The 17,423-nt window shown below is 41.9% G+C and overlaps 1 protein-coding gene across 6 annotated transcripts in view; it reads right to left on the reverse strand.

Moving 5' to 3' along the window:
- The window catches only part of SFTPD (surfactant protein D), an 85,991-nt gene that overhangs the window by 14,856 nt on the left and 53,712 nt on the right, over nt 1–17,423 (reverse strand). The window contains exons 2-4 of one of the 6 annotated variants that reach the window (XM_049894716.1): nt 8,174–8,322; nt 7,417–7,557; nt 531–732 (exon numbers count right to left, since the gene is read on the reverse strand). In XM_049894716.1, the coding sequence (XP_049750673.1) occupies nt 531–729 (199 nt within the window). In that variant the 5' untranslated portion in view covers nt 730–732; nt 7,417–7,557; nt 8,174–8,322. Of the gene's footprint in view, nt 1–530; nt 1,559–2,830; nt 2,937–7,416; nt 7,998–8,173; nt 8,323–17,423 lie in introns of those variants that run through there. The other 5 variants (XM_049894717.1, XM_049894715.1, XM_049894714.1 and 2 more) reach the window with 5 other exon arrangements.

Here is a 17,423-nt window from a genome sequence, read left to right on the forward strand (position 1 = left end):
TGGGATGAAGTAGGCAGATTGAATGAACTACTGAATTTAGCTCTGAAGTACAGAGCTGGACAAAGAAATGCAAGCTTCTTAATGTATTAGGGAAAATCCATTTGATCAGGCGTAAGTATGGGGTCTCATCCTTTCCCACCCTTCATGTGGAAGGGTGATATTCAAAATCTCTACCTACACAGGAACTGTTCAATCAGAATGAACAACTGCTGAATGCTGGAGCCAGTTTGGGAGAGCCCAGCTACCTGCTCTGCTAGTTCTTGGGGTGGGGGAGATCCGGGGGATTCTTGGGAAGAGTCAACGCAGCTGGGGTGATGGAGGGAGGCACTTGAAGGCTCAGGGCAGCAGTCCTTTGCCAACCGGTCAAGAAGTGTTTATGTGGACTTCATGTTTGCAGGAAATCCATCTCCTTGGAAAGGAGGAAGTCTATCTGCAAGATTTCCATAACAGAGTATCCAAAGCTCCTGGGTTGGTTACAATTCCAATGCCTACCCTCTCCCTGCCAGGAAAGCCCAAGGTCCCAGCTCTACCTGGATCCCCCTTCTCGCCCCGGGGGCCCTCTCTTCCATCCCGTCCATCACGACCAGGCAGGCCACTCTCCAAGGGGCTACACATGACCAGGGTGCAGGCGTTAGACACTGTTTTCTGGGAATAGATCTTCACTTCTGCTCCCGGTATCCCTGAGAGCTGTGTGAGCAGTAACAACGTAGAGAGAGGCAGGAGCAGCATGGCCTGGGGAGATGAATAGGAAGACAATGGACATTTTCTTGGGAAAAGGATATGGGTTGGGCTTGGCCCAGCTCCTGGAGGCCAGGAGAAGCCTGCCATGCCTCCTCTTCCTTGCCATCAGGGTTCCAAAAGCAGCTTAGGGACAAGGTAGGCACACAGTTTGGCCTTGGAGGGTATGAGTCATCCAGCTGGAGCTCTGACATGGTCCCAGCAGTCTCCACCTGTTCTCAAGCATCGGGTGCCATCCATTCTTGTGCCTTCTCTTGGGCACTGCCATCAGACAGTAGCCAGGCTGGAGCATACTTCTGTCACAGCAGAAAGGATCCACTGAGTGCCTTTGGGTAGAGTGCTTCCCCTCCCAGGAACTACTTCTCCCTAAATGTACAATCAAGGCAGCTGGCTTAGCTCAGAGAAGGCAGCTTCCTCTCACTAACTGCCTTGGATGGAGTAGCGCTGGTACCCACAGCTCTGTCCTGAGAAGGAGCCAGAATCCTGATGGTTTATGATGTTCATCCCCAGCACAGGCTGAGGGTATGGCTGTGCATTTGCCAAGAGATGTGCCATTCCTGGCCTCAATGCTGTCTCCACAAGGGAATTCCTAGGGGGAACCCAGTGAAAGTTTTCAGAGGTACAAATTAGGTACTCTAAAGACCCTGGGACACCTGGAGTTGTGCCCAGACCACCTTAGAGGGAGGGGGCAGGTGAGGTTGGCAAAACAGTCAGGTGAAAGGCAAGTTTGGGTTGGGAGCTAGGGGGGTGTGGGGCAGCTGTCCAACAGGGCATCCAGGTATCACCTGAGAGGGTCTTAGGAACCTGGCTACAAGTAGAATCTGGATGGGGGCCAGAACCTGGATCATTCCCGATGTTGGGCATCATTTGTCTCCCAGGGTGAACCTGGAATGTTAGGAGAGTGAAAGAGTCATGAGGGTGGGGGGTGGGGGTGGGGAGCAGAGTCTGGGAGCAAGGCCTCAGGGACCTTGGTGTGAGGGGGATGTCTAAAGAAAACGGGGTCATCAGGTAGGCTGGGTGGAAGCAAGGGAGAGGCTTCCTGGCCAGAGAAGTGCTACCTTCCATGGCTACTGGTGATTTGGGGCTATAATGACCCCTGTTTTGGGCTAGCCTCCCTCAATTTTGACTTCGAAATTACTTGGGTGTCCTAGGAGTCTCTAGAAACCTGTGAGCTGCCCAGCAAGCTCAGAGGACCGGCAGCAGCTGCCTTGCAGTACTCTTTTGACAAAGGCTCAGTCATGAGCACCAGGGCCAAGTCCAGGCCAGAGGGAGGGCAGTGTCCCCTGGCCCGCAGCCGCCTTGGATCTAGGGAAGAATGAAAGGCATCCTGCAACCTGTCCACTAGCTCAGGATGATGCAGAAAGCACACAGCCCATCTTAGCAGGACGGGGTGTGGAAGAGAGTTGAGAGGTTTTCTGACCTGAGATTCGCAGAGGTGACTTAGCTGGGGCTGCGGAGGGAGTGGGCAGAGCCATGGGCCCCTTTAATACAAGCAGTGTTCAGTTTACACTAAGCTTTCAGAGAAATATTTTATGTAAAAAAAAAAAGATATATTTTATAAGATTTTATATAAAAAAGATATTATTTGTCTGAAAATTGGACCAGAGATCTAGTCCAAGAAGCGTATTTTATAGGTAACGATTTGAGGCTAAGAGAAGCACGTTTATCTCCCACAGGCACCCAGGTGGGCTTAGCAGCCAGGTCTGTGAATACCTATTTTTTTCCCTCATGCTGCCCTTCTTTCTGAAGAAATCAGGGACAGAGAAGGAACCAAGAGGGATGTTGAAATTGTAGTTTCCACTTGAGGCCTCCCTATGGTGGCATCAGAGTCTGGGTGGGCACCACATCCTACCCACCTATCTGTCCCAGCACAGGAAGCAAACCTCCCACAAAGACAAGGCACCCAAGTGGGAGGCAGAAGAGCCCCTTATTATCCCACTTTGCCCTGCCTTCCACATCCACAGGCTGTACACCAGAACAGGTGCACAGACCCTCCCTTCTTCACACCTGTAAGATGAATGGCCCAGTTGGGCAAGAGCATATCACAGGATATGGGAAAAATAAAATGGACAGCAGGCACAGGGACACTCACGAGTTGCTTCCTCCAGGGTTTCAGGATCTCCAGGCGAATTAGCCTTTTCTTGGCAGACTATTTATGGTTTGTAACCTGAGCCTCCCAGCCCTGGCTTCTGAGAACCCCCTTCAAGAGGTAAGTTAATTTTCTTCCTTGTTGCCTCACTTGCTCTCACCTCCACGTGGGTTCTGGAAACCTGCCACTCACATTTATCACTAATCACATACCATCCTAGAGTTTGTAAAGCACTCTCAGCCATGATCTCATCTGCGCCCTCTATAGCCCTGTGAGTGAGGGTCTCATCAGTGTCTGTATTTCACACAAGTCCAGGAGTCCGAGGGCCAGAGATGACTGAGTTTCACAATGACCTACAACAATTGCAAAAGCAACTTTCAGCTGCTGCTCCCAAGAGCCAGGACTTGCTGTGCCCACTTCTCTTCCTCCTTCACCTTAACAGCACTACCCAGATACTGGGAAAGAGCTGGGAGATTCTTGGCATAGAGGGCAGGGGTGGTAGCCTATTGGGGGCAGGGCTTGGGGAAGCTGCCACCTGGAAGAGGTCACTTTTGTTCTTCCTGTTCTAGGCCTCTTGTCTCTTGTAGGACAGGCTTCCCTTAGCAGGCCTGTTTTGCCCTGCCTAAGGCATGATTCGCTCCATCTTCTCAGCTGGTGTTTTTTTCTTTTTAAGGCATGATTCTCTCTATCTTCTCAGCTGGTGTTTACCCTATGCATCACTCTAAGGGCACTTTGGACCCCTACCCCTGAACCCTGATTCCCTGTTGCAGCCACCCTCAGGGCAGCTCTTCTTGGGTGCATCTAGATTCCTCTGACTTTATTTCCACCTTCATCAGCCTTTGCCTAGGTCATATATCAGCCAACTTACGTCTCCAACCCTTTCCTTTGGCCACCCCAATGGTGCCACTGCTTTGTTCCCAGTTTTTGATGCTCCTTGAGGATCTCCTTGCATATTTTAGACTACAATGGTCTCTCCAGTTGATACAGAAATGTCTACTGCAACTTTTTGAAGCAGGGTCCCATAGCAGAGTCACCTGGGCCCCTACTGGTAGAGCTCTTTCACTGTCAACACCCAGCGCTCTCCATTCTAGGGTATACATGTACTTCCTGGAGGCCAGCATGGGGCCTGCACTGAATCACTGCACCCTTCTTACAAAGACTAGTTGTCAAATCTTATCTTGATGGCTGGGTACCTTCCTTGTTTATGGTTATTCTTATTTCTGGATCCCTATACTCTTCTTGTAATCTGGCTTCTATTACCGGCCATCTCCTAGCCAGTCAAATATGTCTCTCACAACACCCTGGAGCCCCATTAAAACAAATCGTGTGGTGTTTCCATTGTCTAACACCACTCTCCAGCAAAGTCTAGTTTTATTTCTGATACAACTCAGATCCTTATGTTACAGTGATAGACTTTGCTTCCCTGAGCTACACCAACATGGGTGAGAAGAACGGGGTTTTGAATGGTGATCACAATGGCCTTCACCCAGAGGACTTCTGGAGCACCCTCTCTTTCCAAGAGAAGATCTGTTGTTGTTGTTGTTAGTTGCTATCAAGTCGATGCCTACTTATAGCAACTTTATGTACAACAAAATGAAACCTTGCCAGGTCCTGCACCATATTCACAGTCACTGGTATGCCTGAGTCCGTTGTTGTGGCTACTATGTATTTTGAGTGCCTTCCAACCTAGGGGGCTTATCTTTTGGCATTATATCAAAAAATACGTGTTGTGGTCCATAGGGTTTTTATTGGCTAATTTTTGGACGTAGGTTGCCAGGCCTTTCTTCCTGCAGCCTTAGTCTGGAAGTTACACTGAAAAACTGTCCACCATGGGTGATCCTGCTAGTATTTGGAATACCAGTGGCATAGTTTCCAGCTTCATGGCAACAAAAAAGCCACCCCAGTAGGACAAACTGACAGACGTGTGGGGGAAGACAGGGTCCAGGACGACCGTACGGTCTCTTCAGTAGCTCGCCACTGGCGCTGTCCTGCGGTTTCATCAGTATCTGCAGCCTGTAGTGAATTTCATCGGCTGCATTTTTTTGTTGTTGGAGCTAAGCTGTGGCCTCTGATATTTGCTTACCAGCTGCTTATGCACATCACTGTGAAACTCTCAGCTCAGGGAGCCCATTACACACTTTTTCACTGCTATCCCATAAGGGCAACTTCAGACACTAGTTGTCATTCAAGACAGCAGTTCTGGACTCCCTACCTTAGCTTGATATGCTTTTGTTTGATCTGGGTCCCTGGCTCCAAACTCTTGGCCTTGTGGCCCTGTTATCAGTCCTCACCCCTGGGTACTGCAGGATCTGTGTTCTCACTTGCCGTCCCTGGTATTTGGACCTTGATTCTTCCACATTTCTGGCTTGACACTCTTCTCTAGCCTCTAACCTTATTTTCTTGAAGACTTTCTGGGCTCCATGCCTGGGCTGGGCTCTATCGATTAGAGTCCCACCAAGGCCTTTGACTATTTCTGAGCTGAGCCAGCACACCTTAGCTGTGTATTCAGTGATTGGGGAAGAAGGTGGGAACAGATGTCTAGCATGATGGGTACTGGCCCAGCCTGACTTCTGGAGATGAAAATGCATTAACACTGACTGACCCGTTCCCTTATAATTCCCTTGAAGTGTCATCCTATCCCCTTCCATGAAAGAGTTCCAACAATTCCAGCCCAGTGAACATGCCCACTTGTTTTAGCCATCCTATGCTGTCTTCCTTTGTGATTTGTGTTTTCATGTTCTTTTCCTATTAGCTCAGTGAGACTGCAAGGGTTTGAAGAGTTGGGTCACATATTTTTGTTTTGTTAATTTTATTTATTTTGTTGTTGAGAATACACACAGCAAGACATACACCAATTTAGTTTCTACATGTACAAGTGAGTGATATTGATTACATTCTTTAAGTTGTGCAACCATTCTCACTCTCCTTTTCTGAGTTGTTCCTCCCCCATTAACATAAATTCACTGCCCTCTAAAGTTCCTGTCTAATCTTTCAAGTTGCTGTTGTCAATTTGATTCCATATAGTTTCTAAAAGAGCATAATGCTCAAGGCAGACATTTTTACTAGTTAAGCTAAATGATTGTTTGCTTTTAAAAAGACTTCTGGGGATATTTCGGTTTAAGGTTTAAAGATTATCTCAGGGCAGTAGTTTCAGGGGTTCATCCGGCCTCCACGGCTCCAGAAAGTCTAGAGTCCATGAGAATTTAAAATTCTGTTCTGCATGTTCCCCTCTTGCTGAGGATTCATCTATGGAATCTTTGATCAAAATATTCCGATGGTAGCCGGGCACCATCCAATTCTTCTGGTCTCATGGCAAAGGAGGCAGTTGTTTATGGAGGCAGTTAACCACACATTTCATATCCTCCTCTTCCGGACTCTCCTTCTTCCTCTGTTGCTCCAGATGAAGATACCAATTGTTCTGCCTTGGATGGCTGCTTGCAAGCCTTCAAGACCCCAGGCACTACACAATGAGCTAGTAGGCAGAACGGAAGAACTAAACTTCCATTGTATGTATGTATGTAACATATTTTGTTTATCCATTCATCTGCTGATGAGCATTTAGGCTGTTTCTACCTTTTGGCTATTGTGAATACAGCTGCGATGAACATCAGTGTAAAAGCCTCTATTTAAGTCTCTGCTTTCAAATCTTTTGGGTACATACCTACAAGTGGAATTTCTGGGCCATATGGTAGTTCTATTTTTAATTTTTTGAAGAACCACCACACTTTTTTCCACAATGGCTATGCCATTTTACATTCCCACCAGCAATGAATAAGAGCTCTAATTTCCCACAACTTTACCAACATTTGTTATTTTCTGTTTGTTTGTTTGTTTTTTTTAATCTTAGCCTTCCTAAACAACAACAACAAAGAAAACCCAAACCCATTGCCACTGAGTTGATTCCAATTCATAGAGACTATAGGACAGGCTAGAACTGCCCCGTAGTGTTTCCAAGGAACAGCTGGTGGATTCAAACTGCTGACCTTTGGATTAGCAGTTGTAGCTCTCAACCACTGAGCCACCAGGGCTCCTAGCCATCCTAGTGGGAGTGAAATTGTATCTCATTGTAGTTTTGATTTGCATCTCTGTAATGGCTAATGATGTCGACCATCTTTTCATGTGTTTGTTGGCTATTTGGATGTGCTCTTTGGCTAAATATGATTGGGTTGTCCTTTTGTTGTTGTCAAAGTTTTACATATATTTTGGTTATTAGATTCTGATTGGATATATGGTTTCCAAAGATGAGTTGAGTCACACCTTAAAACATTCCTTGCCATAGCTTGCAACTAGATTGCAAGGAGAAACAGAGTATTAAAAAAAAAAAAAATTCAATTCCAACTCATAGTGACCCTATAGGAAAGAGTAGAACTGCCCCTAGAGTTTCCAAAGAGCAGCTGTGGTTTGAATTGCCAACCTTTTGGTTAGCAGCCAAGCTGTTAAGCACAGCGCCATCAGGACAGAGTATAGGAATCCTGAAATAAGAATCACTATATCTCATGTTCTGCACATTCTAGAGGCTGAATAGAATAAACTTGTAATCCCCTGTTTCCCTTCCCCACCTACCACACAAGAAAGACAGATTTACTTACTTTCAGGCACTGTCTACTGATTCCATCCAATCTGGTCAGCAGACTTTGCTACAATTGTCACTGGGCTCCACCTTATCCATGTGTGTGTTCTATGAATGTTGTTGTTGTGTGCCATCGAGTTGATTCCAACACATAGGGACCCTACATGACAGAGTAGAACTGCATTATCAGGTTTTCAATGCTGTAATTTTTACAGGAGCTGATTTCCAGGTCTTTTCTCCTGTCGAGCTGCTGATGGGTTCTTACCACCAACCTTTCGGTAGCAGCCGAATACTTACCCGTGCGCCACCAGGGCTCCTTGTTCTATGAATATCTGACCTTATAAAGACAACAAAGAGAGAGTGCCTGAACTCAGTTTTAGGATGAGAATCCAGGACATGTTACTCTTGTTTCCTTAAATGTGAACACATTCACTAAAGGAAAACACTTTATGGTATGGCTCTGGATTCTTCATCTAGCTCTTTCAACCAGACAAAGAAAGGTTAAAGGGAAACATCTCTGTCCACATCCTGCCTGGCATCCTTTAGTCTATCCTGACTCATCTCAAACTATTCAAAACTCTGTCTTTTAATATACCTATTAATATTGATCATTGAATCAAAAACAGAAAAAGAAATACTAAATGAATGTTAGCAGGAAGTAAAGAGAAGCAACTATATTCATTTCACACAAAATAGAATCAAATTTAAAAGCATGACTTGAAAACGTGGTTTTGTGAGTCCTTCTAATTTCATATAAAAATAATCTATATACTTACTTGTGAAAGTTTTGGATGAAAATTATGGGAAAAAATTAAAAATCACCAGCAACTCCATCTCCTCCTCAAAGGTAACAAATTTTAATATTCTGGTGATCATGCTTTCACAAATCATTCTGTTTTTGTGTGTGTGTCCTGGGTATGTGTGTCTGTGTGAACAAACAAATAAACACATAAACATTCTTATACATATATTTCCAAAAAAAAACCCCAAACCCATTGCCGTTGAGTAGATTCCGACTCTTAGCGACCCTGTAGGACTGAGTAGAACTGCCACATAGGGTTTTCAAAGAGCGCCTGGTGGATTCAAACTGCCGACCTTCTGGTTAGCAGCCATAGCTCTTAACCACTACACCATCAGGCTTTCCATATATATATATACTTACATACAGCAATATTCATTACATCATAAGAATTATATAACACATGCCTTTCTAATTTTCTACAGTTATTTTTGAGTGATCACCTCATTTTCCTATCCCCTATCCATGTGTCCTGTGTCCCATCTCATTTTTAACTCTACCATCTCCAACAACAAAATAAGTAAAGTTTTTCAGGTGGGACTCCTCTCATTCATTTCTCTATGCTTCTACAATCATTCACTGTATGTACATATAAAAACATGTCTGTGTTAGGAAGTGTCATTTTAATGGGTCATATTAAACTCACTTCTATTTAATTTTTCTTTAAATTTTTTTTTATTTTGGTGAAAGTATACACAGTATATACAACACATCGACTATTGCTACATGTACAATTCAGTGACATTGATTATATTCAAATTGTGGTACCATTCTCGCTATCCTTTTCCAAATTATCCCACCACCATTATCTTAAACTCACTGCCCCCTAAGCTTCCCATCCAACCTTTCAAGTTGGCATTGTCAATTGGATCCCACACAGATAATTCTTTAAAACAGAATGGTGTTCAAAGCAACATAGTTTACTAATTAAGACAAGCTTTTTTTTTTTTTTTTTTTTGATTCATGGGATAGTTTTGGCTGACAGTTTAGAGTTTAAAGATTATCTCAGGGTAATTATTTTGAGGATTTATCCAGTCTCAATAGCTCCAGAAAATCTGTATTCCATGGAGAATTTAAAATTCTGTGCTGCATCCCCCCCCCCCCCCTTGGATCAAGGTTCTTCTACAGAAACTTTGATCAAAATGTTCAGTACTAGTAGCTGGGCACCATCAAGTTTTTCCAGTCTTGTGGCAAAGAAGGCAGGTGTTCATGGAGACAACCAGACACACATTCAATTTCCTCCTTCTATTCTTGACTCACCTTCTTTCTCTGTTGCTTCAGGTGAATAAAAATCACTGTTAAAAGCTTGGAGCACTGAGTCTCTGTTTACAGTGATGGAAAAATTGCATTGATTTGGGTGTCGCTCAGCTGATTAATATAACTGATATCAATAAGTTGTACACTTGTAAAAAGTTGAATTGGCAAATATTGTGTGATAGATATATTTACAACAACAACAACAAAAACATAATAGAGCAGCTGCTGAACCTGCTTATGTACAACCAAATAATTCACGGGACTTGGTTACTTGGTTTGGAGACTTAGGGTCATGGTTTCATGAGACATCCCAGTTAATTGGCCTAAATCATATTTAGTGCTTCTGTTCTATTTCCTAGTTCATTGCATAGTGTCTGGATTCTTAAAACTTTGCAAGCAGCCATCCAAGGTCTCTATTTGCCTGGAGCAACAGAGGAAGAAGGAGAGTCAAGAATAGGAGGAGCAGGTGGAATGTGTGGCCTATTGCCTCCATGAACAATTTCTTCCTTTGCCATGGGAGCAGAAGAGCTGGATAACGCCAGGCTATCATTACTGAACATTTTGTACAAAGATTCCACAGAAGAATCCTGATTGAAAGGGGGAAAATGTGGAACAGAAATTCAAGTGTCATGGAATCCAGACTTTATGGATCCAGTGAGGCTGGATGAACCTCTGGAACTACAGTAAAACCTGAGAAAGCTGGACGCTGTGTGAGGCAGAAACCTCTCAAAGAAGGAAAACTCAAATATTTTCCACTAAAACAAGTGATATAAAAGTGCTGTTAGAATTTGTTTTGTCTATTTTAGAACCCTGTCACTGGGTGCATAGATGTTTATTAAGGTTATGTCTTCTTCCAATTACATGCAAGTTATTCTTCTTGATAGTGTCCCACATAATTCTTAGGGTTGCTTCATTTTTTAAATTCTTTTATCTGATTTTTCTTCAAATATATTGGTGTCAATACCCTTATCCTCCATCTCCCCAGCTCTGCATTCCAATTCCTCGATTCTGTTCCTCTGACTTCCTGTTGATTTGTCTTGTGGACTTGTTCTAATTTTCTTCAGTTTCAATTTGAACTGGCATATGAGTAATTAATGGTCTGTTTCACAGTTGGCGCTTGGCCTTGTTCTGACTGATGATATTGAGCTTTTCCATTGTCTCTTTCCACAGATGTAGTTGATTTGATTCCAGTGTATTCCATCTGGCGAGGTCCACATGTACAGTCACTGTTTATATTGTTGAAAAAGGTATTTGCAATGAAGAAGTTGTTGGTCTTGCCAAATTCTATCATGTGATCTCCGATGTCGTTTCTATCACCAAGGCCATATTTTCTGACTACAAATCCTTGTTTGTGACTTTCACGTTCCAATGACCAGTAATTATCAATGCATCTCGATTGCATGTTTGATGGATTTCAGATTGTAGAAGTTGGTAACATTCTTCAATTTCTTTATCTTTGCCCTTAGTAGTTGGTGGATAAATCTGAATAATATTTGTATTTACTGGTCTTCCTTGTAGGTGTATGGATGTTAGCCTATCACTGACAGCATTGTACTTCAGGATAGATCTTGAAATGTTCTTTTTGACAATGAATGTAAAGCCATTCCTCTTCATGTTGTCATTCCTGGCGTAATCAGCCATATGATTGATTCAAAATGGCCAATATCAGTCCATTTCAGCTCACACTAATGTCTAAGATATCAATGTTTATGCATTCCATTTCATTTTTGACAATTTCCAATTTTCCTAGATTCATACTTCATGCATTCCATGTTCTGATTATTAATGAATGTTTGCAGCTGTTTCTTTTCATTTTGAGTCATGCCTCATCAGAGTTGACCTAAGTGACAGGGGAGCGAAAAGCCTCTCCCTGAAGCAGAGACCACTTCTGGAACTGGAGTCCCGTGCACAGCCTTGAGTCCTTGCGGTTCCCTGGTGCCGAGTGGTGGGGCTGATTGAGGCTTACTGAGAAAGGGCAAGCACGGGACACAGCCCTAACCCCTAACCCCCGGGGTAACCTAGATAGAGACTCAGCCAGTGCAAGTAGGCTGCACACTGACATGCTGACAAGAGAACAAGCAACCAGGGGGAAGCAGCTATTGTTTTCGGAGGCTGGAGCCAGCGTCGCAGTCAGAAAACCTTGGCACCAATATCTGCACTAATTGCAGAGGAGCTAAGCACAGATTCCTGAGAGGGCCCAAGCACAGAACGCAGCCCTAGCCCTCTGAAGTAGCCTCGGGGAAAACCCAGCCAGCACATGCAGGCAGCACAATGATGCGGCTGACAGGAGGAGAAATCACTGGGAAGCAGTGACTGCTTTTGGAGCCTGGAGTGCAGCATCCCAGCCAGAAAATCATGGTGCTGGGCTTTGGACTAGGAGCGGGGGAGCTGACCACGGCTTCTGAGACAGTGCAAGCACTGGACACAGGCCTGACCCACGGGGGCAAACTTGACCCAGCCAGCACAGACAGGCTAAAAGCCCCTCGAGAATCTCAGATAAAACAGTCATCACCAAGCAAGATAAGTAACTTTGTATATATTGCTGGGTGCTACTCTCGCCTATCTATCTGATCCCTCCCCTCCCTGCCCCAGGAGGCTTCATTAACATTGGAATTTCCTAAGCCAGGGAGTGAAGTGCTCTGAGGTTTGTTTGTTTGTTTTCCTAACCCATTCTCCTGGCCTGAAAGAAGCAGCTACTAACAACCCAGGGGGAAAAAATCCTTCCCTGACTTCCCGAAATTGGAATAAAAATACAGAACCAGCTCCAGCCAAGGATATGAGATCCACAGTATTTGGCTTTCATCCGTACAGAGAACAAGGTGCTATTACAATGCAAAGCAATTCTGATAGAGATCTGACTGTAATTGTTTTAGCAGAGCAGTGGAAAGACAAGTTTTCCAGGTCTGATATCTCTACCTATTAAACAGAGCCCTCACTGATCCACAGCGGGGAACTGAGTCCTGAAGCTCCACACAAACCACCTAGCCACCTGCCAAAGGGGTCTGAGGATAGTGACGCCTACCAACCTTTAGAGGTACAAGCATTCGGTGCCTAAGGTACAGCTGCAGAGCCCAACCAACAAAGTGCTTTAGGAATAGAGACACATCTACCTCACTGGCACTTGGGGGAAGGCTGTCAGCATACTACACTCCTTGGAGTGTGACCCCCTGCCGATACTAGAATCCGGCACACACAACTATCACCACTACTCCTTTAAGTTAATAGGTGACAGTCTACACCGCACACTTGGTGACCCAAAATCAGAACACCTAAGCTGATTCTACTCAAGAATAGTGAATGAACTCTTGGGCTTATATATCTGGTAACAGCCCAAACCAGCTGGTAATATGACATAAGTGATTCACAGGCTATGACAATAAAGACAGCGCAATCTAGTAGCCCATCTGGGTATACTGAAACAAACAAACAAACAAAAAACAAGAGGATAAGACTCAGTGAGAAAACATAAAATAATTCATTACAATATCTTATAGATGGCTTGGAGACAGCAGTTGATATCAAACCACATAAAGAAGCAGACCATGATTGCTTCTACAGATCCCCAAATTAAAGAATCAAAATCTTTCCCAATTGAAGATACAATCCTGGAATTGCCAGATACAGAATATAAAAAACTAATATACAGAATGTTTCAAGGCATCAGGGATGACCTCAGAAAAGAAATAAGGCAATCTACGAAAACAGCCAAAGAACACACTGATAAAGCAGTTGAATAAATCAAAAAGATTACTCAAGAACATAGTGGAAAAATGAATAAGCTGCAAGAATCCATAGAGAGACAGCATTCAGAAATCCAAAAGATTAACAGTAAAATTACAGAATTAGACAACTCAATAGGAAGTCAGAGGAGCAGAATCGAGCAACTGGAATGGAGAGTGGGGGAGTTGGAGGATAAGGCAATTGACACCAATTAGTTGAAGAAAATTCAGATAAAAGAATTTGAAAAAATGAAGAAACCCTCAGAATCATGTGAAACTCTATCAAGAAGAATAACTTGCGTGTGATTGGAGTTCCAGAACAGGGAGGGATAACAGAAAATACAGAGAGAATAGTTGAAGATCTGTTGGCAGCAAACTTCCCTGGCATCATGAAAGACGAAAGGATATCTATACAAGATGGTCATCGAACCCCATATAAGATTGATCCAAAAAGAAAATCACCAAGGCATATTATCATCACACTTGCCAAAACCAAAGATAAAGAGAAAATTTTAAAAGCAGCCAGGAAAAAACGAAAATTCACCTACAAAGGAGAACCAGTAAGAATAAGTCCCGACTACTTGGCAGAAACCATGCAGGCAAAAAGGCGATGGGATGACATATGGAGCACTGAAGGAGAAAAAATGCCAGCCAAGAATTATATATCCAGCAAAACCCTCTCTCAAATATACAGGTGAAATTAAAACATTTACAGATAAACACAAGCTTAGAGAATTTGCAAAAACCAAACCAAAGCTACAAGAATTACTAAAGGAAATTGGTCAGAAAATCAATAATATCAGATACCAACACAACACAAGGTCACAGAATAGAACATCCTGATATCAACTCAAATAGGGAAATCACAAAAACAAATTAAGATTTATTTTAAATAGAAAAAAATTCTCAAAACAGGGAATCATTGAAGTCATTATATAAAAGATCACAATAATCAAAAAAGAGCGACTAAATACAAGAGTCATGGATCTTCCATATGGAGAGGAAAACAGGCAATATAGGACGATACAAGTTAGGTTTTTACTTAGAAAAATAGGGTAAATATTAAGGTAACCACAAAGCGGTCTAACAATTTCATAATTCAAAATAAAAACCAAGAAAAACATAACTCGGCAAACATAAATTCAACTACTATGAAAATGAGGACCACACAATTTAAAAAGAAAAACTTCTCAGCACAAAAATGTAAATGGAAAAATGAAACTGTCAACAACACAAAAAAAGGCATCAAAATGACAGCACTAAACACATACTTTTCTGTAATTATGCTGAATGTAAACTCACTAAATGCACCAATAAAGAGAAAGAGAGCCTCAGGCTAGATGAAAAAACACGATCTGTCTATATGCTCCCTACAAGAGACACAGCTTAGACTTAGAGACACAAAAAACTAAAACCCAAAGGATGGAAAAATATATATCAAGCAAACAACAATCAAAAAGAGCAGGAGTGGCAACATTAATTTCTGACAAAAAGACTTTAAAGTTAAATCCACGACAAAGGATAAACAAGGACACTACATAATAATTAGAGGGACAATTTAACAGGAAGATATAACCATATTAAATATTTATGCACCCAGTGACAAAGCTGCAAGATACATAAAACAAATTTTAACAGAATTGAGAAGTGAGATAGACACCTCCATAATTACAGTAGGAGACTTCAACACACCACTTTCAGAGAAGGATAGGACTTCCAGTAAGAAGCTCAATACACACATGGAAGATCTAATTGCTACAATCAACCATCTTGACCTCATAGACTTATACAGAACACTTCACCCAACAGCTACAAAGTATACTTTTTATTCTAGTGCACATGGGACACCTCTAGAATAGGTCACATCTTAGGTCATAAAACAAACCTTTGCAGAATCCAAAACATCGAAATATTAAAAAGCATCTTCTCAGACCATAAGGCCATAAAAGTAGAAATCAATAACAGAAAAATAAGGGAAAAGGAATCAAATACTTGGAAACTGAACAATACCCTGCTCAAAAAAGACTGGGTTATAGAAGACATTAAGGATGGAATAAAGAAATTCATAGAACGCAATGAGAATGAAAACACTTCCTATCAAAACCTCTAGGACACAGCAAAAGCAGTGCTCAGAGGTAAATTTATATCGATAAATGCACACATACAAAAAGAAGAAAGAGCCAAAATCAGACAACTGTCCCTACAACTAAACAAGTAGAAAGCGAGCAACAGAAAAATCTTTTCATCAGGCACCAGAAGAAAACAAATAATAAAAATTAGAGCAGAATTAAATGAATTAGACCAAAAAAAAAAAAAAAAACAACTGAAAGAATTAACAAAGCCAAAAGCTGGTTCTTTGAAAAAATTAACAAAACTGATAAACCATTGGCCAGACTGACTACAGAAATACAGGAAAGGAAAACAAATAACCTGAATAAGAAATGATATGGGCCATATCACAACAGACCCAACTGAAATTAAAAGAATCCTATCAGATTATTACAAAAAATTGTACTCTAACAAATTTGCAAACCTAGAAGAAATGGATGAATTCCAAGAAAAACACTACCTACCTAAACTAAGACAATCAGAAGTAGAACAACTAAATAGACCCATAACAAAAAAAGAAATACACAAGGTAACCAAAAACTCCCAACAAAAAAGCCCTGGCCTGGATGGCTTCACTGCAGAGTTCTATCAAACTTTCAGAGAAGAGTTAACACCACTACTACTAAAGGTATTTCAAAGCTTGGAAAAGGATGGAATACTACCTAACTCGTTCTATGAATCCAGCATATCCCTGATACCAAAAATAGGTTTCAAAGCTTGGAAAAGGATGGAATACTACCTAACTCGTTCTATGAATCCAGCATATCCCTGATACCAAAAACAGGTAAAGACACCAAAAAAAAAGAAAATTAGAGACCTATATCTCTCATGAACATAGATGCAAAAATCCTCAACAAAATTCTAGCTAATAGAATTCAACAACATATCAAAAAAATAATCCACCACGCCCAAGTGGGATTTATACCAGGTATGCAAGTTTGGTTCAATATTAGAAAAACCATTACTGTAATCCACCATATAAATAAAACAAAAGACAAAAACCACATGATCTTATCAATTGATGCAGAAAAGGCATTTGACAAAGTCCAACTCCCATTCATGATAAAAACTCTCAGCAAAATAGGAATTGAAGGAAAATTCCTCAACATAATAAAAGGCATTTATACAAAGCCAATAGCCAACATCATTCTAAATAGAGAAAGCCTGAAAGCATTTCCCTTGAGAATGGGAACTAGACAAGGATGCACTTTATCACTGCTCTTATTCAACATTGTGTTGGAGGTCCTAGCCAGAGCAATTAGGCTCGACAAAGAAAAAAGGGCATCGGGATTGGCAAGGAAGAAGTAAAATTATCTCTATTTGCAGATGACATGATCTTACACACAGAAAACCCTAAGGAATCCTCCAGAAAACTACTGAAACTAATAGAAATGTTCGGCAGAGTTTCAGGTTAGAAGATAAAAATACAAAAATCACTTGGATGCCTCTACATGAACAAAAAGAACATTGAAGAGGAAGTCACCAAATCAATACCATTCATAGTAGTCCCCATGAAGATAAAATACTTAGGAATAAATCTTGCCAAAGATGTAAAGGACCTATACAAAGAAAGCTACAAAGTACTACTGCCAGAAACTAAAAGGGACCTACATAAGTGGAAAAACATACCTTGCTCATGGATAGGAAGACTTAACATAGTAAAAATGTCTATTCTACCAAAAGCCATCTATACATGCAATGCACTTCCGATCCAAATTCCAATGACATTTTTTAATGTGATGGAGAAATAAATCACCAACTTCATATGGACGGGAAAGAAGCCCCGGATAGGTAAAGCATTACTGAAAAAGAAGAAGTGGGAGGCCTCACTCTACCTGATTTTAGAACCTATTATACAGCCACAGTAGTCAAAACAGCCTGGTACTGGTACAACAACAGGCACATAGACCGATGGAACAGAATTGAGAACTCAGATATAAATCCATCCCCATATGAGCAGCTGATATTTGACAAAGGCCCAGTGTCAGTTAATTGGGGAATAGGTAGTCTTTTTCACAAGTGGTGCTGGCATAACTGGATATCCACTTGCAAAATATGAAAGAGGACCCATACCTCACACCATGCACAAAAACTAACTCCAAATGGATCAAAGACCTATACATAAAGACTAAAACGATAAAG

This window comes from Elephas maximus, chromosome 8 (genome assembly GCF_024166365.1).
Source record: "Elephas maximus indicus isolate mEleMax1 chromosome 8, mEleMax1 primary haplotype, whole genome shotgun sequence".
In the NCBI taxonomy this organism is placed as follows: Eukaryota; Metazoa; Chordata; class Mammalia; order Proboscidea; family Elephantidae; genus Elephas; species Elephas maximus.